This window comes from Colletotrichum higginsianum, assembly GCF_001672515.1.
Source record: "Colletotrichum higginsianum IMI 349063 chromosome 7 map unlocalized unitig_7, whole genome shotgun sequence".
NCBI classification, from domain to species: domain Eukaryota; kingdom Fungi; phylum Ascomycota; class Sordariomycetes; order Glomerellales; family Glomerellaceae; genus Colletotrichum; species Colletotrichum higginsianum.
Genome location: NW_017263917.1, coordinates 2811953 through 2835135, shown reverse-complemented (window position 1 = coordinate 2835135; position 23183 = coordinate 2811953). Strand labels below are relative to the sequence as shown.

Genomic DNA, 23183 nt, shown 5'->3' with positions numbered 1-23183 from the left:
ACGAAGTTTTCTTCATATATTATACATAATTACTACACAGAGAACATGCGATTCATTCCTAATTATTACATTATAACCATGAATAATCTACTTAATGCATTACCAGGTCGTCCATCGGGCATCCCTTGTCGACGGACTGGCTCTTGGTCTTCTCCGTGATGATCTGCCGCGTCAGCTCCATGAGCTGGTCGGCGAGCGCGTCGTCCTGGGACAGCTTGCTTCCCGGCTCGGGGACGGCGGGCGGGCAGATGTACTGTCCCGACTCCTTAGTTGTCGTGGCGGCGTAGACCATCGAGACGGCGCCCTCCCACTGGGACTTCTTGAACGGTTCCATGCCGACGGCCATGGCGTATCCCCCGAGAGGGTATCTGCTTTCAGTCAGTATCTTGAGGGGACAAAGTCCAGGTAGCGAGGACGAGCCGAGTTTGATCGATGAGGAAAACATACGGCTCAAAGATCTCCTGCTTGCTCATCTTGGTGCTCACGAAGCCGGGATGCGTCGCGTTCATCAACACGTTGGGATGGCCGTTCTGCGTCACCTTGCGGTTGAAGTAGCGCGCGTACAGGATACCCGCGAGCTTGCTGCGGCCGTATTGCCCGTTGGGACCCAGGTCCTGGTTGAGCTCGTCGAGGCTCTCGAACCTGCAGTCGCTCGGCGCCGCGTTGTGCGCGTTGCTGGCCTGGTTCGCGATGCGCACGACGTCGCCGCCCTCGGCCGTCTTCTTGATGAGCGGCAGCAGGTGCGACGTCAGCACGACGTGGCCCATGTGGTTGACGGCCATGTGGCGGTCGACGCCGTAGTCGGTGAGCTGGTACGTCATGATGCCGCGCCCGCCATTGTTGACGACGATATCGAGCCTATCCGTGTCGTTCTTGATCTGCTCTGCGACCTCCTTGACGCGCCGCCAGTCGCCCAGGTCGCACTGGAACCACTTGGTGCGGCCGGCCTTTTCGGCGCCGAGCTCCTTGGAGATGGCGTCCTTGGCGCCGTCGACGACCTCCTGCAGGACGGAGAGGATGTAGATCTTGGAGATGTTGTTCTTCAGCAGCGTATATGTGACGCCGTAGCCGATGCCCTCGCTGCCACCGGTCACGACGGCGACCTTGCCGGTGAGGTCGGGACACTCCTCAAGGGTGAACTGGTGGGTTCCCAGCTTCGAGGCCGCGCCTCCAAAGTTCTCAGCGATGGTGTTCTGTGACATGTTAGTGGCTTGCTATAGACTTGATATCATCACTTCATAGGGGGGGCGGGGGGCATCAAGTGTTCACCTTGACAGCGTCCATGATCGGAGGGGTTTGTAAACGTCTGGTGTTGTTGTATTGACGGAAGCCTTTGGAGGGTGACATGAGGGTCTGAGACGTGATGAAGGAGGATCTGGAGCATGATAAGTCCAACGGGCTACCGCGTCCAACCACTCGGATCGGGATACGTTTGCAAGTCATTGGCGGAGGTGTGTGTGAATGTGTCGAATGATTTCATCCCACTGTCACCTAGCAGTCCAAAGCCTTCCCGTGGGCTACATGCTGCTCGCTGCTGATTGCTTATAAGTCGTCGTGGCCGAGCGCCCATGAATCATCAAGTGTCACTGTTTGTCTCACCGGTTGATCGCACCCGCATACGGGGCGATCGATGACGCGCTTGTGTCCGTGCCGGGAGCAACACCCCCTGCAGACTAGGCCCTACAGAGGTCGGGTTTCGGCTGGACAGCGCGGAGAGGGGGTGGGTGGGCGTTGTTGGTGTTCCTTGGTGGCGTTGGTAATGCTGGATATGCGATTGGGGGTGTCGTAATATGTGCGTATTTTACTCAACGGCCAGCTCCACCGTAGTTGTCTCGTACTCCATCGTCACTTCGGCTGCTGGTGGGGGTGAGCAACTGAAGCTTGATGCATTGAAGCAACAGGGCAGTTTACCGAAGGTGTTTGATTCGTTTGCTTCCTAGTTGATGGTTTTATTGGTGTAATGAAACATAATGTACAAACAAGCAGTGAATGAATCCGATTGGGGTGGGTTTTGTTGCTTTAATGATAGGCCGGTGATGTCTACTCTTGGAACGTCTCATTGTTTTGGCTTCTGAGATTAACTAGACAAGCAACAAGATGTACCACACAGAAGGTAATCATAACAGTTGGAACTGTCGGAGATGAGGTTGATAAACCATTGACTCAGTTAAAACCACATCTCCCAATTGCGCTTAACCAAGTAATCAGCATTACACAACACATCTCCAGTTTCACAAAGTGAGTAGAGTTCTGCGTTCAAGATATTGACACCGGGGCTGTTGTTGTTTTGTTGTTACTCTTGCTGCTTAAATTAGTTTCCTAACCTCTCTATCGATTTATGAGTTGCCTTGGTTCATCTCGTTCACTCTGGACTGACGCGGATCAAGTGATTCTTCTGATTGGGGTAACGTTATTTTGGGTTGCAGATCAAGTAGTTCTCTGAATAAGTACATCGTGATCAACAGAGCACCAAACCAAATTTGATAGCTACAGACAGCGTAACGCTGAAATGTTATCTCGCCATCACTGTGCCCACGAGTAATTGTCAACCAATCAACCCTTAGGCAAAGTGCGCTCATCGTCGACCTAAATCTGAGGTATCAATAACCTCTCAACATGACTTGAACACATGTCCTATTCGTGATACCTATCCTGCGACTCCAAACTCCTTCCCCGCCAACACTGACCAAAGCTATAACCTGCTACACAGCGTTGATGCGGCCTGTGGTCTAACAATAATCATGAACGAAACACCTACAGCCCTCAGGCTACACCAGATGCTCACGAAGATGACTGCGGACGCCTCTTCTCAATGTTCAGGACGACGTCGATGAAGCTGCGCCGCAGCGGGCTCTTCTTCCTCGCAGCAAGCAGCTGCGCCGTCTTGAGGACGTTCTTGATCTGCCGCCCGTTGAGTGGCAAGGCCGCCAGCTCCGCGACGTCCTCGTCCGAGACCTCGCTCTCCAGCGTCGCGCCCTTCAAGAAGTTGGCCCAGATCAGCCGGCGCGACTCCGCCGTCAGGTCCGGGTACTCGAGCGACACGTGGATGCGCGACTGGAAGGCCGGGTCGATGTTGCCGACGCGGTTCGTCGTCATGAACAGGATGCCCTCGTAGTACTCGAGCGTGCGCAGGAAGATGGAGACGACCTTGTTGCGCTCGAGGTCGTGCGCCGAGCGCGCCTCGAGGAAGACGTCGCACTCGTCCAGCAGCAGGATGGCGTCCCACCGCGCCACGAGCTCCAGGATCCGCGCGAGGCCGTTCTCCACCTCCCACGGCTCCGAGCCCAGGTCGCCGGAGCTCAGCGTGTGCAGCGGCACGCGCAGGTTCTCGGCCACGGCCTCCGCCGTCAGCGTCTTGCCGACGCCGGGCGGGCCCGAGAGCAGGCAGATGATGCCCTTCCCCTTGCCCGAGATGACGTCGTCAAACGTCGACCCGTCCAGCTGGGACTCGGAGAAGGCGAGGATGAGCTCCTTCTGGTCCTCGGGCAGCACGAGCTTGTCGAAGGCGTTGGTGTTCCACGTGATCTCCGTCACCTGCTCGACGAAGAAGTCGAGCCACTTCTTGAGCTTGAGGGAGTAGCCGCGCGTCCGGGACCGCGCCAGCATCTGGTGGTAAGGCGTCAGCTTGGGGTTGCTGCCGTCCTTGCCCGGGCCGCCGTGCTGGCGCTTCCACGCCGAGAGGGCCTCGGCGTCCTTGGCGGTCCAGTCGTTCAGGTAGCGCGTGTTGTAGTACGGGCTGAAGCGGTTGAAGGAGTTGATGTCGATGACGACGCGGCCCTCGACCTGGATGGGCACCTCGTTGCCCTCGCGGTCCCAGGTGATGGCGGTGCCCGAGTACTGCTTGTAGTGGTGGCCGGCCAGCTCCTCAAAGATGCTGCCGCGGCGGACCAGCGCCGCGCGCAGGGCCTCCCTGTCCGGGTGGAAGGCCCAGGGGTAGGCGTTGAGCCCCGTGATCTTCTTGGTGCCGAGGAACTCGGGGATGTTGATCTTCTCGCGGTGGCGGCCAAACGTCTTGCCGCCGTAGTCGACGCAGTCGGCGCGCAGCTGTAGGAACTTGCCGCACTGGTTCTCCATGTACTCGGTCTCGTCGAGCTCAAAGGCCGACAGCGGGCCCTTGTGGGCGGCGAGGACGACGGCGCCGGGCTGGAACATCATCCAGAGGTGCTCGAACGTGATGACGCCCTTGACGACGTAGTCCTCGAACGCCTTGATGCTGTGGCCGATCTCGTACTGCAGGATGTCGCGGAGGATAACGAGGTGCTCCCTGGTCGTGTCGTCGAGGTCCTTGTTGTCCAGGTACTTGCGGAACTCGGTCCAGCGGTGCACAAAGGGCCGGAAGGGCGCCTCGAACTCGAGGCGGTCCAGCTCGCAGGCGACGCCGGTGTAGCCGTCGAGGACGTCGGCGAGCGCCTTCTTGAGCCAGGGGCTCTGGATGACGATGGAGTCGGCCTCGAGCTTCTTGCGGCTGTCGTTGCTCTTGACGTTGCGCACGACGACGGCGTACTGCGCCGTCTCCTCGTTCTCGGCCGCGTCCTCGACGTCTTCGGGGTATTTGTCGACCCAGGTCCAGTTGCCGTCGCTGTCCTTGGGCGACTTGTAGATGTTCTTGGGCGATGCGATGGAGCCGAAGGGGGCAAGGGGCTTCTTGGGCTCTTTGGGCTCTTCGCTCCCGTCGGCCTTGGTGTCGGCAGATGCTTCTTCGGTATCTTCTGTGTTTCCGTTTGTGCTTCCGTTTGCGGCATCACCGTTTGTCTTGTCGCTATCAGTGTTTGTGGTGGTTGTGCCGTTCGTCGTCTCCTTGGAGGGGGTCTTGGTCTTCTTGGACGTATCACCACCCATGGCGAGACCCTGGGTCTTAGCGATTGTGCCTGAGGGTGCCATTGTGTCGACTGTTGATGCTGCTGAGATGATACGAGGAAAGACGGACAATGTTGAAGAGCTGAAGCCAGAAGCCAATTTCAACAGGATATCGAATGCATATTTAACCAGCTTCACTGCATCCGTCCCAAGGCAGCCAGCCGCGAGAAAAAAGTGTATAAACTATCAACTCCACACTTGCTGGCGTCGGTATCATCGCTGTCGGCATGCCGCTAGGCGCCAGGCATATCCTCTCGCGTTCTGTTTCAGTGGCTGCCTCACTCCGACAAGGGTTTGCGGTTTGCGTCCCGTCTCTTGTGGCGGTGACTCACCCATGTTCTTTTCAAGGTTTGCAGCCTGCAGCCTGCAATACACAGCCGCGCGAGGCCAGTTGTGCTGTGCTACGTGGAAAGGAGCATGTTGCTGCCTGCAACGGACCCGTCTCGTCTCAAAACCTCATCGTATGAGGGGCGTCAACGGGCGAGATAGGCGTAAGCACTAGAGAAGGATAGACGCTAGGCGCGTCCCAAGGCTGAAGAGAGAAGAGCCCAAAGTTTTTTCTCAAAGGAATATGAGTCCTCAGAGGATTGAAACCGCCAGAGTTGACCGTGTTACTCACTCGCCGATCTGTGGCAACCAAATGTGATTTGCTGTGAGTGAGAACCGGCGTCGTCTTCACTCGCTCTTCACTGCACTGAACTAAGACACATAGCACACTATCCCGGATGGGGAGTGAGTGAGATCTACGGGTCCACTGAGGCCTCATGAAGGATCCGGCAGACGGCGGCTTTCCACGCCATGACCCCCCTGTCCGCCCATGGCATGGCTGCAGGGGCGCAGGCAGCCGGCCACGGTCCCTGGTGTCTTGTGGAGTTGATTTGGCTGAAATCTAGCGAGACGGGACGAGCCGATGACACCATAATCCCGAGCCTGAAGACGGTTACCTACTACTACAAGGTTGCATTGTCACGAGAGAGTAAGGACTAGGCCATTATCCTACAAGTCCCTGATTCCAAGTTCATCGAATGTCATATGCCGTAGCCGTTAGATCTCAGGACTTACGCTACGTAGAGCCCACTCATATTCCTGTGCGGCTCAGACGACAAAACCTTAATGTCTTTAATTAATAACTTAGAGCTTTGCAATGTGTCTCCTACAGCATCATCGAGAAAAGCAACAATGGCGGGCTTAGCGATGATGCCGCGACGGCCGTTCACCTTCTTGGAGCTTTGTTTCGGTCTCGACGGGCATTAGTAGAGAGACTGTGGTCCCATTCATGATATACATCAACGCCTAAGGACGCATTGAGAGCGGAATGGATGAGAAGACTGATTTATATCGGCTATGCTAGTAGTGGAGGCGGTTACGAACAACAGATCTTGACGACCGGATGTACGCAAAGGGGGACACGCATCGGCCAAGTTGGGGGGGGGGGGGGGGGGGGGGGACAAAATCAGGCGATAATGCCGTATCATCTGTGCTGTCTGTACCACCTGAATTGCGACATTTCATAACGTGGCGTGCCTGCGACCAATTACCCGGCCTTATCGCCAAAATAAGACATCCATTCGTCTGACAGCCTGCTTAATCTATCCATATCTCCCTATGACAGGCTTCTGCGGCGTGCACAAAAGTCTCTACCAAGAGTGGCATGTGGCGTTGGGCTATGCAGCTAGATTAGACCCGGCATAACTGGTTTGCTTGTGACTTATAAGCCCTATATTTAGACACCGACGCAATACAAAGTATGGTACTGGTTGATCATACCCTTACAGCATTAGTCATGAACATCCTACCGATGTGCTCACCAATATTTTCATTAAATAATTGGATCACGGACTGTTCCTTACAGCAGAATGTTGCCGTCTTTGTTAGCTCTTATTTTGGGCGCAATACCTACTGATTTGCTACTCGGCTACTCAACCGTCTTTATGGACTATAACCGGCGTCTATCCGAGGAGTCGGACCCTCACAGTGATACGAGGAACACCATGGGTGGCTCCTTTGTCATCGCTCCCAGGCGTTCCGTTTTATCAACTGACGACAACCATTCGAAATGAGCGAAATGCATCAAGCGCCTCGGCGAGAGCTCGGGGTAGAAAGTGGATCTGCAGCGTCTCTTCTCGACAGCAATAGTCCCGATGTTTCCCCCCGCTTCCCTTTGGATACTGTCACCCACAACCTCCCAAGGACACCGGTCATGAGCCGAAAACACTCGAGAGTCGACCGTATCTTGCTGACTCTATCTTCATGGTGGTGGTGGGAGATATGCGGCTGTCTAGTCTGCATTCTCAGTAGCATGCTGCTGATTGTGTTCGTCGCGAAAATCGACCAGGTGTCTCAAGAAGAGTGGGACTACAGGCTACAACCCAACACAATCATCTCGATTATCACTACAGCTGGGAAGACATCCATGATGGTGCCCATCGCGGCTTGTATCAGTCAGCTAAAGTGGACCGAGTTCAGGCAGCCAACTCGACTGAGTCTCCTCCAGAGCATCGACGACGCCAGCCTGGGGGTCTCTGGTCCTCCTAGCCAAGGCGCGCACCAAGGTCCTCCTTCTCCCAGCTCTCGCCTTCCTGACAGTTGCCTCGGTGGCGTTTGAGCCAAGTGCCCAGCAAATCTTGCAATTTCCAACGAGGATGGCATTGCTCAGGAATGCTAGTGATGTGGCTCTTACCAAAGCGTCACGGATCAAGTACGCCGTAATTGTACCTACGTGATGGGAGAATACATCAACTCTACAAGCACCCGAGCATGGTCTGAGAGAACATGCGGTTACACCTTTCCTGGCCGCGCTCTCAATATGGGAACCTTTCAACGCGACATGGAATACGCTATGAGCTCATCCAAGGAAGGTGCGAATCTTGCTATAATCATCGAGTCGGCAATCCTTTATGAAACCAGTGATAAACCTATTGGTAGACGATCCGGCATCACATTTGACGTTTTGAAAATCGACAAGGAGACAGAGTTCGAGTACAACAGCCCGCCACATTTCGATGCTTACACTATTAAATGGTATTGGTGCGCCAAGACATTTCACAACTTATCAGCTTCTCAAGGGGAAGTTGATATTGGCACAACAAGCTCAGAACCTCTTCAAGTCAACGCTGACTACAAGGTTGACGATCCATTCGGATTATATTACGATCCCTATCTTATCGTCGGGAATACTTCATCGTCAAGCGCGCTGTACCAGACGCCCCCCCCCCCCATTCTGGGACTCTCTTAGCGACTCACTACACCATTCTGTATTTCATGGGGCTCGCCGTCATTGAGCTATCAAAACACTACACGCGCTGCGGAAGTACCATACACTGCAGACATAGCTCAGACGGTAGAGAATGTAGCATCCGTCCTCAGCAGTTTCGTCCGGAACGATACACTCGATAACCTCTTAGCAAAGACGCTACTTGGCGACGCCCTAGTTACAGAGTCGTACATCCACGTCCGGTGGCAATGGATCGCTATAGTAATCATAGAAGTCCTCCTAGCGACAGCTCTCTTAGGCGCATCGATTGTTGCCGTTCGCGGGGATCCGCTGCCCAAGGCTTCTGTCATCGCCTTATTAGTGCACGGGCTGGAAGATTCAGATGATGTCAAGGTGCCCGCCCTAGAAACTTCGGCGAGCTTGGAGGAATCGTCGAAGTATGTAGTGGTTCAGTTAACAGACAATGGCAAGGGTCGCTTTTTGTTTGTTAACCAGAAGGTACAATAGGTCTTGCAGACTTAATGTTAACTTGAATAATCCCCACTGAAAGCCCCTTCCATCACCATGGTACGCCTCGAGGCCGAGGAAATCGTTGTATGGTTGGCTAGGATCCACCTCGAGGCCGGGAGCATCGTGGTTGGTTCGTGGGAACAGGCTCTACCACCACGTATGTTCCCCTCGAGATGGCGTGTAAGTGTCGACAAACAACAAAGCAAACCCAAGCCATCCCTCCGGGATGCCATGACAGGTCGTCTGGGCTGTTGACATGAAAAATAGTTGTGGACGTAGCCTCCACAGCCTGCCTCCAAAGCCTCCACCGCATTCTGAGAACTGAGACAAGCAAAAGAGACAAGGAACTGATGAGAGGTTGAGGAGCTGTGCCCCCATCCCATGTGTTTGCTGTACGCTAAGCTGAAGCTTCGCCTCATCCTCATGCAGGCAGCGAGACTTGTTGTGGATGTGTTGTCTTCCACGCAAAGTCCACAGCAACCGAGGTTCTTCGCTCACTCACTCACTCACTCACACCAAGACTGCATCAACGAGGCATCAACAGCAAGTTTGTTGTTAGTCCAGTCAATGCGAGATTGTATCGTGTCCAAAGACATGTAAACGATTCCATCAAAAGAAAACTAGCTGCAGAATGAAACAAATACAAGAATGAAACTGAAGGCCGGCGTGTATCAATCCTACGCCGGTTTCCCCGACCAAACGGTTCAAACCCTGGCCAGATCGACTCCATCACAACGCCCATCATCTATCTCCAGTTGCTGCTCACCGTCACGGCCGTCGAACAGCCCCGCGGCACCGTGTACGACCGGTTCGGGTCGCTCTCCCACGTCGCCGCGCCGCCCGACGCCACGTTGATGAACTTGTACTGGAACGTCGTCCCGGCCGGCAGCGACACCGTGTACGTCCACAGGTTGTTGCTGCTGGTGTACTGCGCCGCCGAGAGCGCCGGCGCCGACGAGACGTCCCAGTTGCCCAGCGCCGCGATCGAGCCCGCGACCTTGATCGTCTGACCCGGGTTCGTCTTGACGATCTCGTTGAACGTGACGGCCACGTTGCTGGCGATGGCGCACCCGCTGGTCGCTGTCGCCGCCGCGCTGCTGGTCCGAGTCGACGTCGGAGGAGGGTTACTTCCACTACCGCCGCCGCCGATGGCGATGTCGGCGCAGGTGAGGTACACCTGGCCCGTCTGGAACGAGTTCCAGCGGAACGAGAGCAGCGTGTGGTTCGAGACGTAGTCCGGGATCCTGATCTTCTTGGTGACCGGGTACCCGCCGGCGATGGACGTGTAGCAGGACCCGAGGGGAGCGTTGTCGACGCCCTGGCACGCCCGCCGGCTGCTCGCCTGGAACGCGTTGCACGTGAACCAGTCGTTCCGCCAGCAGGCCTCCCCCGCCGAGCAGTCCGGGCTGTAGCCGCAGCTCTGGCCCGTCACGTCGGTGCACTTGAGGGTGCCGCGCTGGAAGCAGTCCTCGGCCGCCTGCTTCTCGACGTCGGTCGGCAGGTAGCCCGGCGTGATGAACTTGTCGACGAGCGCCTGGTCCTGGCAGATGCGGTAGCTGAACATGCCGCCGTGGTCGCCGTTGTTGTCGACGCACCACTGCACGTCGACCGTTTGGCCGCGCGTGTACGTCACGACGGGCGAGTTGCCCCATTTGCTCGACGGTTGGTTGTAGTCCACGCTGACCCGCGCGTTGTACCCGCAAGGGCCGCTCCGGCCGACGGTGGCGGCCGTGACGTCCGGCCAGGCGGCCACGGGCTCCCGGATGGTGCACTCCGGGCACGAGTCCAGACCGGCCTGGATATGGTGTAAGTTCAAGCGTCACAGGGAAAATCCGTGGTGCCCTGGGGCCTCTGGTTCTCACCTCAGCGCCCAGTCTAGTACGACTGGAAGGGATAGTCAAGTAACCGTGTCCATAGACAGAGCCAACGAGGCCGGCAACGGCCAGAGCTGCGGTTGACCTCATCTTGACGACTGGTTGTGTGGCAAGTATGTACTTGTAGATAAGTATCCGATGCTGTGAGAAGCGTCTAGGCGATTTGCTCTGGTGTCTGTCCTTTAGTATAGCTCACCAACCCCCGTAGAGGAGAAACTCTTCTCTTTTTATACTGCTCATAGTCTCGGTTCCTCAGCAAACGCACACAATTCTCCCATGCCACTCTTCACGATCCGGCCGCCGTGGCTCGCTCTCTTTGACCAGCCGGCATCAGATCAAACAGCGCCGAAGTACCCCCAGCCGAGACGGCCCTACCCGCGCATGTCTCCCCGGATCTAGGCTCGTCCAGGCAGTCCGGGGGGGGCCCTCCTCCAAAATGGCATGCAGGTCATGGCGGGGTAAGTAGGTTTTGTTAGTGCCGGCCGTTGTGGCTCCAACCGGCAACCATCGCCGCGAGAATAGGACCGTTTTGTGTGGCCGGCCGCCCATCCAAACACACGCCATGCGCCGACCCCATGGTCCAGCGGTCGAGGCCGTACACTACTGTGTGATGTATTGGCCACGGCTGCATGTGCTCGACTAGAGAAGCCCACAAAGTGAGCCTGTTCGACGGGCCATCCCCAGAAAGCACACATGCTCGAGGCGGAGTTGTGCGGAGTCTCCAGCAGTTGAGGTGTCATCCCGTCTTGCCGATCAGACGACCTGTCAAGCCTGCAGGCTAGTAGGCCGAGCGAGGCTGGGCGACGACAACCTCAGATGCTCAAGAATAGGCCCGATGATGGGCGTTGTCTCAGGCCATGGCATGCCCTCTGGTTAAAGTCTCAGCGCAGAGGCAAGCGAACGACCGTGGAAGCTGCCGAGGAACGTCCGCGCCCTGCATACAGCTACCATACTAGACGGTTATGTCATTGGTGGCTTTCTATACTCATGGGTCGGCCAGCGTTGTTCTATCTCGGGTCCCCTGTTGTTCACCTTTGGCCCGGAAACCGGGTCATGTTTGGGCTGCCATCACCCCGCGGGCTTGAACCCCATTATGGCTGCCGCCATGCACATTTATTTCCTGTAAGTACCGGGCCCTTGGCCAAAAGCCCACCGTGAGGCCGGGAGAGTATCGTGGAAATCGATTGTGGCGGTTAAAGTGAAGGACACGATTCGGCCCGACGTGGAGCTTGAGATATCACATCTCAAAGCTGGGTCACCTGTTCACCATCAGTCCTTCACGAAACCTTATTGGAGTGCCTCAACGGGCTTTGTGTGGTTTCTGAGGGACCATGGGTAAGTCGGCATGAGATCAACCACACTGGAGGGGCTGCCCACCTTGGCACCAATATGAGAGTAGCAAAGCTAGTCGCCGATGAGCTCATGTCAGCATATCTACACCTCGTAGCCCTCTACCATCTGAAGTCGCTCTGTAGACCTCATAGCTGGGTCCAGAAGTAGTATCAGGAGGACTTCCGGCCTATTTTTACGCGTCATCTGGTCATAGAGCATCCCACTCAGTGTTTTTGTTAGCAAATGGGGGTTGGCGAGGGCCCAAACATACAATCGGTCATCCTCTTGGACTAGACATTTCGGGATTGATACGACTAAAGCACGTAAGCAAACACGTCTTGGGCTGTTGCGTTCAACAAATGGGGGGTATTGTGGGATGGCTTATAGCAGAGTGTTGCGTTCTTGCGCCCTTGTACTTGTTGTTCTCCAATGCCCACACAAACCTGAAGTTATTACTCTGTTCTGAAAGTCCCATCCCACCGGCCGGCTTACGGAAAGCTGTTTCGGCACAAACCTTGTCAGCGTCGATCGATGTATGCCTACGGCATCTGTTCCCGAGCCTGACTAATTTAGACTCTTCTCTCTATTTTCCACGTCAGAAGAAAAACACCCGGCCCCATTGAGCCTGCCAAGCCATTGTGTCAAACGCGTTTCTTCGTGTCAGTCCCCTGATGTATTTCTTATTTGGTCCGCTGTATCGATCAGCGGCGCCATCCGGCCACTTTTCTCTGTCCAGTATAGTGTCGTCGTTCGGCAAAAGACTCGCATATCAGCCAGCACCGTAAAGGGTGTTTCCCAGTACGAGGACACGACGGTTCTGACGGCTACCACATGGACCACGTGGACCCTGCGTGGCTACAAGTTGACGGAGAGTCGATCTCGATTTTAGCTTCCGGGTCCAATGATGGGCCACTGAGTCCGAACTTAAACCAAACTTAGTTGAATGCTGAATTCCTTAATAGTGTGGATAGAGACCAGGTGTATCCTGGCTCTGTCTGGCTCCCACGTCGTTCTGTTCGGTAACAGTTTACAAATACTTGCAACCGATTTCTCACTTGCTATGACCTCGAGATGTGCTCCCTGCAAAAAGTCAGGATCCGTTTTTTGCTGGCGCATTTCTGCAAAATATCAAGGTCATGTGGGTGCCGGTTCAAGATTTGAAAACAGTTCTATCTAAAACCAGATAAAGGTTGAATGCCGCAATGCCGGCCATGTCGGAGCACAAGAACTGTCCTTAACCTTAACTAAATAGTCGGAATAGTCGGCATGTATTCGAATCCTATCTATTAGACCACTCGTCCAAATCGTAGACCGGAATGTTTCTTCAACTTGCATGAACTCACACGTGAGATGGGTTGAATTTTAAGAGCCTCTCCGCATCGACGCTTTGTAAGACTTGATTGAAACTGCGAATCCCCTGTAGCAACTGCAACTTGTTAGTTTCGGGCAGCAGAAGCTCAGCAGCTGATATGACAGTCGTGTGCGCGAAAATGACACGTTTGTTGTCTGATTTTCTCCCAATATCTGGAAGTGAGGTTCCACCGGAGCCGCAAACGATCCTCAGAGGAGACCTCATAACGTTCTGCAACGACGAGCCGACATCAGCAGCGGGGTTACTGGAGAAAACGAGGCGCGTCGCTCTCGGTCCTAGGAGAAACACCAACTCAGGTCTCCGAGTCAGGATTGTGGAACTCGGCCTTGCTCGTGCCCTCCAACCAGGGGTCCATCTAATCACCCACCATCCCCTATCCACATTACGATCGTTGTCCATCGAGGACACAGACGAGCACGGACGAGGGGATCGGCAGTTTGCCAGACAAAGGAAAGAAGGGTTAAATCAAGGGGGGGGGAGGGTTGCAGAGACTTTTCCACTGGGTCCTCTGCTTCGCCCAAAACGAGGGAGTTGGCCTCGCAAACCAACAAAATAAAGGCGCGTGTGACCAACAGCCAGATCCGTCGGCGCTGACACCCACTTTCTGGGCGTCTCTCGTTCGGGGGGTTCTCGACTCTTAGGGGGGGTGGGGGGTAAGTTTGTTTGAGCTCATGTTTTTATTGTAACATACACTACGTGTCCACTTTCTATCGTTATCGCGTCATTTTCTTCATACAATGTTGTTGACCCTGTGCCTCCCATCGTGCCCCGTCGTATCTGGAATCGAGTGGTTGTCGCCGCTCTCGTGAGTCGCGTCGAGGCCGTTCTGCCGAACGACGTCCATCTCGATGCCGTTGTCCCTGCCCATGATGTTCTCGGCCGAGCTGGCGTACGCCTTGCGCGGCCCCGAGCTGATGGTCTCGTGGTTCGTCCCCTTGGTGCCCCTGCTGTTCTCCCGGTCCCGGTTCGACAGGCCGAGCGTCGACCTGGCCGCCCGCCAGGACCCCATGATGGCCGCGTCCAGCACCGGCAGGGACGCCGTCACGATGCCCATGGCGATGTCGAGGACCGTCCATCGGAGGATGACGGTGTAGTCCCAGAAGATGTCGGGCGACGTGAAGGGCTGGATCTGCTGGAGCAGGCCGCCCGTGACCGTCAAACCCCCCGCGGCCCAGATGATGAAGAGCCGGACCTTCTTGCCGCGGTCGATGCGGACTTTCCACAGGATGATGATGGGCGTGGCGAGGAGCAGGACGCTCTGGACGACGTGGATGATGCTGAGGATCTTGGCGCTCCCGAACTGGTTCCCGCACGTCGCCGGCTCCGCCAGGCTGCCGGCGAACTCGCGGTCCCAGATGACGCGCGACGGGCTGCAGATGAAGAGGTTCCAGAAGACGGCGAGCAGGATGTAGGCGACGAGGGTGCCGAGGAAGACGTCGGCCACCATCTTCCAGGTGCGGTAGGCCGTGTCGACGAGCCGGCGGATGAAGAGCGTGATGGAGATCTTGATGATGCCGACGGTCGGGTAGTACAGCAGCCGGCAGAGGGTGAGGTAGTACGAGTAGAACTGGTAGTCGTCGTAGGTGTTCTCCCACGTGTGCGTGCCGCCTCCAGCGTCGACGACGACGAGAATCTGGAGGATGGGATATACTATTGCCAGGACCTGTGGCACGAGACGGTTGGGTTGTTAGTCTTTCCACCACCAAAAAAAACAGAACATGCCTTGCTTATGAAAACAAACAGAAGGCGGGGAAGGGCTTCGGGCGGGGGATTCGATCTTCGACGTACGGCTCCTGCGCATAGCACCCAGTCGTCCCACCCGAACTTGGTATAGGCCCCTCGTCCCCGGACCCAGAGCCTCGCCGCCGTCGGGACGATGATGGCGAGCATGACGACCACCATGCCGGCGATGATGGCCCCTTGCTTGGACTCGTGGACGGCATTCTCGGGCTCCTTGGCGGCGAAGACGTATCCCAAGCTCGGGTCGAGGCCGGCGATGCCGTACTGTCGGTAGATGCCCCGGATGATGTTGTAGTCCCGCTGGTTGTTCGGGGGTTTGCCGATCTTCGCGGACGCCGTCGTCGTGTTGGACATGGCGGGCGAGGGCGAGGGCGCACAGTCGGCGGGAGTGGTGAGGGCCGGTTCTCTTCGGAGGAAGTTTGACCACCACGGTGGGAGGCCGGGTCCGCTTTATGACGATGGGAATTTGCTTCAAGTCGGATCGGATCGTCTTGTTGTGAAAATCTGGCGCAGCATGGCGAGAAGGATGGTCCAGACCGGCTCACACACACACACCCCTGGGTTGTTAATAAGTCGGGGTTTCTAGGACCGACAGCGCTTTCTCTCTCTCTCTCTCTCTCTCTCTCTCTCTCTCCCTTTATCTCTCTGCCTCTGCCTCTGCCTCTGGCTACCTAGTCCTTCTCTTTGTCTCTTTTTCTCCAAGCTACCCGCTTCGGATCTGCCCCGTTCCATGTGGCGTGTCCCGGGATCGTGGAATAGAAGGTCGCACTGGAGAGGAGTTTCGCAACCGGATCAACATGGGGGGGCAGAAGCCGCTGTTTTAGCTGGGTCGTGATAGTGCTCAACATTTAAATTAGACGCAAGGTCAAGGTTCCCCCCAAGGTGGGCAAGCTGATGTGGAGGATGAGGCGATCGCGAGTCATGGCCGACCCCTCAACCCTGCAACAGACGAAGAACACTGAGGCACTGTCCGCCCCGAGGACAGCCCTCTCCCCCTCCAACTGCACCAAGTTCGACGGCCCTTGGCGCCCAAGATCGGACAAGCCCAAGCTGCATGGCGAAACTCTAAAGAGATCCCGATCCCCTTCGCCTAGCACGTCTTGCTTCGCTGGGGGGGGGCATTTCACTTGGCCGTGATGTGTTGGGTAACAAGTCCGTCCGTCTTCTTCCTGGTAAAGACCCCATCCCCCGAGATTGGCCGTCAAAAGTTCGCGCTCCGTTGTGGTAATCTCCCGCTCGTTCCTTGGATGCGGGACCACACGACGAGAGAAGGACCAAGTTACCGTTGTTTGGCGTATATTAGCGATGGCAGGCTGTTCGTCAGCCCTCTTCGTCTTGATGGATCTTGTTTCTCGTCCCTCTCTCCTTTTGACGTGTGTGTGTGTGTGTATTGTGTCTGTGTGTGTGTATTGTGTCTGTGTGTGTGTCTCTGTGGCGGCCGAAAGACCATCCGCGCATGTCACCCTGGCGCATCCTTTGACGTGGGCCATCACTGATCAACATCAACAACAACAACAACCTCCACGCTACGTCTCGTCGTCATGGTCAAACTCGGGGCACTCTCTGCCCTCGCGCTCGGCCTCGGCGCCGTCGGGGCAGCCTCTTCATCTGCCGAGGATGGTGGCTGCGTTGGCGTAAACGCTGTGAGCGCGAGGTGCAGCCCTCAGGAAACTCTGCACAGCCGAGAGTTCTTCTACGTCGGAGGCCAGACCGCCTCCGACCCGACGGGCAACATCACCGTCGGCCAGCTGTACGTCGAGAAGCTGACGCCCCTCATCAAGCTCCGGCCGACCCCCTTGGTCTTCATCCACGGCGGCGGCGTCTCGGGCACCACGTGGCTCAACACCCCGGACAACCGCCCCGGCTGGGCGACCTACTTCCTCAAGCAGGGCTACCAGGTCTACCTCATCGACGCCAACAGCATCGGCCGGTCGACCGTCAACAACCCGGCCGCCTTCAGCATGGCCGTCGGCATGTCTGACGAGTTCGTCGAGATGGGCTTCACCGCCGTCAAGGCCTACAACACCTACCCTCAGTCCCAGCTGCACACCCAGTGGCCCGGCACGGGAATGCGGGGGGATCCCTTCTTCGAGCAGTTCCAGCAAAGCTTCATCCCATACACCAGCAGCTACGTCCCGCAGGAGCTGGCCGTGCGTGCCGCCGCCTGCGAGCTGCTCTCCCTCATCGACGCACAGTCCTACCTCGTCTCCCACTCGCTGGGGTCCAAGTTCGCCATCGGCATCTCCAACGACTGCCCCGAGCACCTGGCCGGCAGCATCAACATCGAGCCCTCCACCATCCCCTTCCGCGCCTACGGCTACGCCCTCGGCAGCACCGCCGCCAACCCCTGGGGCCTGACCAACACGCCCGTCGACTACGAGCCCGCCGTCTCGAGCGCCGCCGAGCTCAACGCCTCGGTCGAGTCCGTGGGCCAGGAGTCGCTGGCTCGCCGCAACTGCTACCGCCAGAAGGAGCCCGTCCGACGCCTCCCAAAGATCGCCAGCGTCCCCTACGTCGCCCTGACCGGCGAGGCCAGCGTGCACGTCACCTACGACCACTGCATCATCGACTACCTGAAGCAGGTGGGCGGCCGGCCGGAGTGGATCAAGCTGGGCGACATCGGCATCAGGGGCAACGGCCACTTCATGCACCTGGAGAAGAACAGCCTCGACATCGCCGCCGTCGTCCACTCTTGGATCAAGAAGCAGCAAAACTGGTGGTGGTAGGGTTGCCGTAGTCGTGCAGCTGGGCTGGATGACCGATCATCGACTAATGTACATAGTATAAGTATAGAGTAATGCTAATGCTAGAACTCAAGCCAGCCCGTCTTCCATTGATGGAGATTCTCATAGGTTTCCCCAATGGCACACATCCCCTAGCTTCCTGGCTGCTAAATCTATGATTTGATCTTTGCGGCTTTGAAACTAACAAAGGTTAAGGCTCTTTGTTTTCTTTTCTCTCTTCGTTGAAAGCGTATGAAGTAATCAGGACTTGTCGAAGAGCGGCATGTTGAACGCCTTCGTCTTCGACAGGGTCTCGCTGTTCATCATTAATATACTTCGACGAATGCCATATGTTCTCATAGGTAGTCGGAGACAGATCGACTTATACATAGACCCAGGAACAGGGACCGTGTTTTGTTTGCATTTCAACCCAAATCCAGACTCTTTGCGTGTCTTATTTGAAGCTTGGTATCCGATCACGGCAGACCTCTTGGAACGGTTTCATTCCCAGACACCAGTGATCCGGCGACAACCTGCAGCACTTCAAGTTTGGCTTACTAGCCAAACCCGTTTCTTTGAATTGAAGCGCCCTTCGAATTGGAATGAAGCCCGGTTATTTTCCTAGCCATTGCAGACTTCCCATTGTCCACCTCGCTGCAAACTCTGTGATGAGTGGTGACTGGTAGGGCTGAGCCAGACGGTTGTTAGATCCTAACCCACATGTTCCGAAATGAACGAAAACCTCATTCTTTGAAGACTGATTTTTCCAAATGTTAATTCAAGTCTTACTTCCTGTGGACTAGGTACACCACAACTCTTTCAGAGCAAAGGTAACTTCCGTACCAGGGAAGCATAGCTACGATCACAAGAATTCTTTTTTTGTTCGAGTTATCAAACCTAGTCTGTGTCTGATCTTTTTCGGTTATTTTCCCCACCAGTCAACCATTGGAACGGACGTAAGTGATCTCACATCAACGACAATCCCAACTAAACAAACACCTTAAGAGAAATCGGGGTTATACTCAACGTTTCTAAGCACCAAACACCAAGGATCGAGCATTTTCAATCTAGTTCACTGGGTTTCTAAATGTCAAATTAACAAAGTCCAGGAGAGGTTGGAAGTTGCGGTGTAGCTTTTGCAAATTTCTACAAGAAGTTCGGCCTCAATGTTACCATCACCACGACTGGTTCACAACCCGAATTCATCAGTTCCATTACAACCTCAACCTGATATTTATCATTCAAGGTTTTTAAAGATACAGTTACGTGATTTACTATTAATGTCTTGAGGAACGCTGCACACCGTGGATCTAGGTTCCAGTCGCAGAAGGTGGATGGGATCTCGTGGGGTAGCTTAACTACTGTGCTGTCCCTTGCATTTTGATCTGGGTTTCACCAACTGATAAGACATGTATCCAAGTATCCTGATTCTTGGGGCCAGTTTCCCTTGTATGTGACGGACATTTCGAATCATCCTCCAAGTCGCTGCGCGTTATCGCACAATCAACATCTGCACACACCGTAGTCATGGTCAAACACATGCGCCAGATGAGTCAAGTTTGGCTAACTGGTTGGTTAACGCCGGAAGAGGCTCAAACCAACGTTTGGGGGGGTTTCGACCATTTTAAGCAACGAATGTGGACTCGGCCCTTGGCTACCACGCTCGAAGCATACATAAAATGAATGGCAGGCTTCAACAACCTGCTACTTTTCAACACAACATGTATGAACTTTCGAGACAAAATAAAGCGAGAATGACTAACCGGAATTCGACATGGGCCCCTACGATGGATAGAATCAGCCAACCGCCTAGCCATCCACACCACTGGTGATTGGCTGAAGGCGATGTCAACAGACGAGGTGTTCAGGGTCCGGCCAACAGCGCACATGTTCTGTGAAATTATGCTCGAATGATTGAGAATGGTTGGCCACACACCCTTGTCCCCGCAGGAAGAGAGCCTGCCGCTGCCCGGTTGTCTTGTCCCAATGCGTTGGAATGGTGCTCATTCGGGCAGCCATCTCCGCCGTGTGGGAACAACAAGGCCGTTGGAACCAACGAGCATGACGAACAGCCAAGGAGAGGGGAAGGATTTCAGCCCCCCCCCAAAGAATAGATAAATGTCTTAGCTAACCACTCGTTCCTGAACTCATGCACAAAGTTGTCCCAGCACATCATAGCCGATATTGAATAGCAGCAACGTCTGACAACCAAGCCAAGCACATCCTCCCGAGATGTTCCGTGGCCTCGATTCTGCCCCCGAGACTATCATTGATCATGAGGTCGAAATTACTGCAGACAATACAGTATCTTGGGATTATCAGTTTGGTTTTGAACACTCCGTTGGGGCTGGCGGTTATTCGTCTGATCCAGCATTCGTGAGGATGACCGTTACATCATGAACAGATTTGTGTACTCATCACAGCGCATAGGGTCCAGCTTCTTCCAGCAAGAGTGCAGCGGCATCGGTATTTGAGTACAGGCAGGAGAATGGAAGGACATACCACGCCTACAAAGAGGGCAGTGAGTAGAGGCTTTCGACCGGCAAGGATATGCCAGGGACGTGCTGACCGAGTGGCTGCGCAGAATACAAGCTCCCCAATGATGAGAGAGAGAACGACCGACTTGGTAAGCAGATCCTGCGCCTGACGACCTCATGCACGGCTGACTAAAAGCCCTCAAGACCTACAGCACAATCTTATCCTTCTCACCTTCAATGACAGGCTCGGTAACGCTCCGCCCAATAACCCAGGCGCCAAGGTCGGAAGGGTCTTGGACGTCGGCGCCGGGACGGGTATCTGGGCCATCGACTTTGCCGACGAGCACCCAGAGAGCGAAGTCCTCGGCTTTGATCTCTCGCCCAACTTCCCAGAGTAGTCAGTCGCTCTATGCCTCCGTGCACGTTCCCGTTCTGAGAAACAATGCTAAAAGACAAGCGCTCAGCACGCCGCTCAACGTAAGATTCGAGGTTGACGATCTCGAGGAGCCTTGGATATACTCGCGGCCCTTCGACTACATCCATAGCCAGATGATGAACGGGTCTGTCAATGATTGGGACGTTTACGCCAAGAAGTGCTTTGAGTAAGTGCGGAACATTTTGACACCTGACACACGTCACTTTTTGCCATGCTCAACCCAGGTACCTCCTGATGATGACTGACAGCTGACTGAGACCCTATAGCAACCTGAACCCGGGCGGCTGGGTCGAAATGAACGAATGCAACATCAAGCCCGAATGTGACGACGGTACCCTAAGAGAAGACTCCATGCTTCTCCGGACCGCCAAACTGGTTCAGGAGGCATCCGAAAAGTTTGGGCGGCCAGCCAAGGACATGAAGGAGCTGAAGAATGTCTTGATCGACGCCGGTTTCGTGGACGTGAGGCTCATGCAGTACAAGTGGCCCACCAACGACTGGCCGAGGGAGCAGAGATACAAGGAAATCGGCATGTGGAGCCACGACAACGCGGTGTCCGGCTGGGAGGGGCTCTGCATGACGATGCTCACCAGGGCACACGGCTGGAAGGCCGCTGAAGTGATTATTGCCATGGCGCAGTGCCGCAAGGAGCTCAAGGACAGGAGCATTCACGCCTACTACCCTCTGTGAGTCTCGGCACAAAGGCATCCGAAGCCCCGCGAGCAGCCTCATACTGATGTTCCCCAGATACTCGGTCTATGGCAGGAAGCCTACGGAGGAAGAGTTGGCATGAGAGCTGTTGATGGAGGTTTGAAGTTTCATGGATTCAAGTGGCAGTGCTCACTGTATATTCAAAGTGGCTTTGGAGGAGTGGATGATGCTCTGGTAGGCCCAACAGGCGGTCTCAACACTGAGAGGTGATTTTGAGTGTTGTAAAACACGGAGAATAGTTGGCTTTTTGTACTTTGAAAAGACGATTGAAAGCTACTTAGGTTTTTTCGTAGGTTTTTTTCTTTTTCTTTTTTTACCGATCGGCAGGAAACCGACGGACGAGAAAAGTTGCACATTTGAGGAGTCAATCCTAAGGTTGTCATGGTCCTTTCCAAGGAGAAGTGCACAGATGAAGCGTTGCGGCAAAAAGAAAAAAGAAGAGGAAAACAAGAAAAGAGAAATTCATGTAGTAGTGGTAGACTTGTATGGTTCGCTACATTCTAGCTTTCCATTCTCCCAAGACAACTTTGGCATCGAAACTGACAAAACGTCGGATGAAAAGCGCCCCATGGACTTGAGAGACTCTAAAGACTTCTTCCTTCCGGGTATGCCAAGAAAACCTAAAGGCGTTTTGAAGGAAGAGGATCAAACAAACAAGACAGGAACCTGTTCCTCGAGGCTTAGCTTTATCAACTCCAAACGTGTGGTGACCACATGCATCATAGGCATCTCAGATAGGCCGACAAGTCTTGGCGCAACCAGGCGGTTGGCGCCACAGAAGGCAAGACAATACATCGCCCAAGGCGGCCGCAGCAACACTGCCTCCGTGCGAGCGAGCAGCCTCGGCGAGTGTGCCTGGCGATCAACCCCAAATCCAGGAGCACATCGCTCAACGCAGCAGGCAGTGCATGATGTCTGGGAAAGAGGCGGGAGCGTCAAGCTTCGCTCTGCGTGCATGCGGCACCGATGAGCGTGGCGAGGGGGAACGAAAGGCTCTGTAGCGGGGACGCCGCTGAGCACCGTCCATCATCAGAAACAAGCATCGAGAACAGGCGAGGGAGAGGTTGATAAAGCTTTGAAGTCGAGTGTCGTGGTGGACCAGGGATCACGACAACGAGGTGACCGGCAACCCGCCTGCGGCATTTTTGGTTGTTGTTGTTGTTGTTGAACCTCTATCAACTACCGCACGATATTCTGCACCCCAAGGGGGACAGTAAATTCCTCATCACTTGACCCTATTCCCCGGCCAGGCCGTGTCCCATCTTCCCGATACGAGAGATTCTGCTCCGTTTTTTTGCTTCAATATACTCCATGCTGACAGCGCCCCTGGGCGAATAAAGGGGGGGCCACAGCGTCACCTCTAGGCTCAAAAGGCATAGCGTTCTTCTCTTCTCCATCAGTGGTTTAGCAAGGGAGATCGTCGGGTGCGGCCGCATCACAGGGGGGGGGCGCCCCTCCCATCCGCTCAGACGAGACATCTCCCCCTCTCTTATTTGCCAGCTCGCACTACACTTACCCAAACTAGCCAGCGAACTCGGGCGGTGGAGAGGTGGCTAATGTGGCTCTGCCGTTTGCCGTGTGTGTTTGCACAGGGGCTAGTGTGCGGCACAGCCAGTAGTCCGCCCGGCCAAGGTGAAAGAAATATGGCAGCCTAGACGGTATTGGGCTCTCTCGCCAAGAGGGATTTTCCCATCAGCCAGGGGGGGGGGGGGGGGGGGCGGGAAAGGCGATGAGAGTGGATATGGATAAGAGCATCGTCGTGATGGCTCTGTTGGTTCAAGGACATACTTAAGGCTTGGTTGGCCGGGCTTATTGTTGTGTGACGGTGTGTATCAACCAAGTTCAGTTTGACTTAACTATTGACCATTCGACTTCGGGTTCGAACCAAACCACCCACAAGAAACCAACCACCAACAAACCCGACAAGCAAGTGGACT

The 23183-nt window shown here is 55.2% G+C and overlaps 9 protein-coding genes across 9 annotated transcripts; 5 read left to right on the top strand and 4 right to left on the bottom strand.

Annotated features, from left to right (window-relative positions):
- Positions 1 to 91: 91 nt before the first annotated feature.
- Positions 92 to 1202, bottom strand: CH63R_10559 (Oxidoreductase bli-4; the record flags this gene model as incomplete). Its single annotated transcript, XM_018305533.1, has 2 exons — positions 92 to 368; positions 448 to 1202. 2 exons carry the CDS (start codon positions 1200 to 1202, stop codon positions 92 to 94), a joined length of 1032 nt encoding a protein of 343 aa, XP_018154957.1.
- A 1579-nt stretch (positions 1203 to 2781) lies between these two features.
- On the bottom strand, positions 2782 to 4881 carry CH63R_10558 (ATPase; the record flags this gene model as incomplete). The annotated part of the gene is made up of 1 exon (XM_018305532.1): positions 2782 to 4881. One exon carries the CDS (start codon positions 4879 to 4881, stop codon positions 2782 to 2784), a length of 2100 nt encoding a protein of 699 aa, XP_018154956.1.
- A 774-nt stretch (positions 4882 to 5655) lies between these two features.
- Positions 5656 to 5844, top strand: CH63R_10557 (uncharacterized protein; the record flags this gene model as incomplete). Its single annotated transcript, XM_018305531.1, has 1 exon — positions 5656 to 5844. One exon carries the CDS (start codon positions 5656 to 5658, stop codon positions 5842 to 5844), a length of 189 nt encoding a protein of 62 aa, XP_018154955.1.
- A 1069-nt stretch (positions 5845 to 6913) lies between these two features.
- CH63R_10556 (uncharacterized protein) lies at positions 6914 to 7462 on the top strand (the record flags this gene model as incomplete). Its single annotated transcript, XM_018305530.1, has 1 exon — positions 6914 to 7462. One exon carries the CDS (start codon positions 6914 to 6916, stop codon positions 7460 to 7462), a length of 549 nt encoding a protein of 182 aa, XP_018154954.1.
- Positions 7463 to 7579: 117 nt separating this feature from the next.
- On the top strand, positions 7580 to 8092 carry CH63R_10555 (uncharacterized protein; the record flags this gene model as incomplete). Its single annotated transcript, XM_018305529.1, has 1 exon — positions 7580 to 8092. The coding sequence occupies one exon, from the start codon at positions 7580 to 7582 to the stop codon at positions 8090 to 8092; it is 513 nt and encodes a 170-aa protein (XP_018154953.1).
- A 1234-nt stretch (positions 8093 to 9326) lies between these two features.
- On the bottom strand, positions 9327 to 10545 carry CH63R_10554 (Starch binding domain-containing protein; the record flags this gene model as incomplete). The annotated part of the gene is made up of 2 exons (XM_018305528.1): positions 9327 to 10376; positions 10444 to 10545. The coding sequence occupies 2 exons, from the start codon at positions 10543 to 10545 to the stop codon at positions 9327 to 9329; spliced, it is 1152 nt and encodes a 383-aa protein (XP_018154952.1).
- Positions 10546 to 13889: 3344 nt separating this feature from the next.
- On the bottom strand, positions 13890 to 15253 carry CH63R_10553 (Integral membrane protein; the record flags this gene model as incomplete). The annotated part of the gene is made up of 2 exons (XM_018305527.1): positions 13890 to 14822; positions 14948 to 15253. 2 exons carry the CDS (start codon positions 15251 to 15253, stop codon positions 13890 to 13892), a joined length of 1239 nt encoding a protein of 412 aa, XP_018154951.1.
- Positions 15254 to 16440: 1187 nt separating this feature from the next.
- CH63R_10552 (uncharacterized protein) lies at positions 16441 to 17625 on the top strand (the record flags this gene model as incomplete). Its single annotated transcript, XM_018305526.1, has 1 exon — positions 16441 to 17625. The coding sequence occupies one exon, from the start codon at positions 16441 to 16443 to the stop codon at positions 17623 to 17625; it is 1185 nt and encodes a 394-aa protein (XP_018154950.1).
- Positions 17626 to 19854: 2229 nt separating this feature from the next.
- On the top strand, positions 19855 to 21328 carry CH63R_10551 (Methyltransferase domain-containing protein; the record flags this gene model as incomplete). The annotated part of the gene is made up of 7 exons (XM_018305525.1): positions 19855 to 19998; positions 20053 to 20143; positions 20207 to 20248; positions 20304 to 20496; positions 20564 to 20701; positions 20802 to 21221; positions 21283 to 21328. 7 exons carry the CDS (start codon positions 19855 to 19857, stop codon positions 21326 to 21328), a joined length of 1074 nt encoding a protein of 357 aa, XP_018154949.1.
- Between the last annotated feature and the right edge of the window lie 1855 nt (positions 21329 to 23183).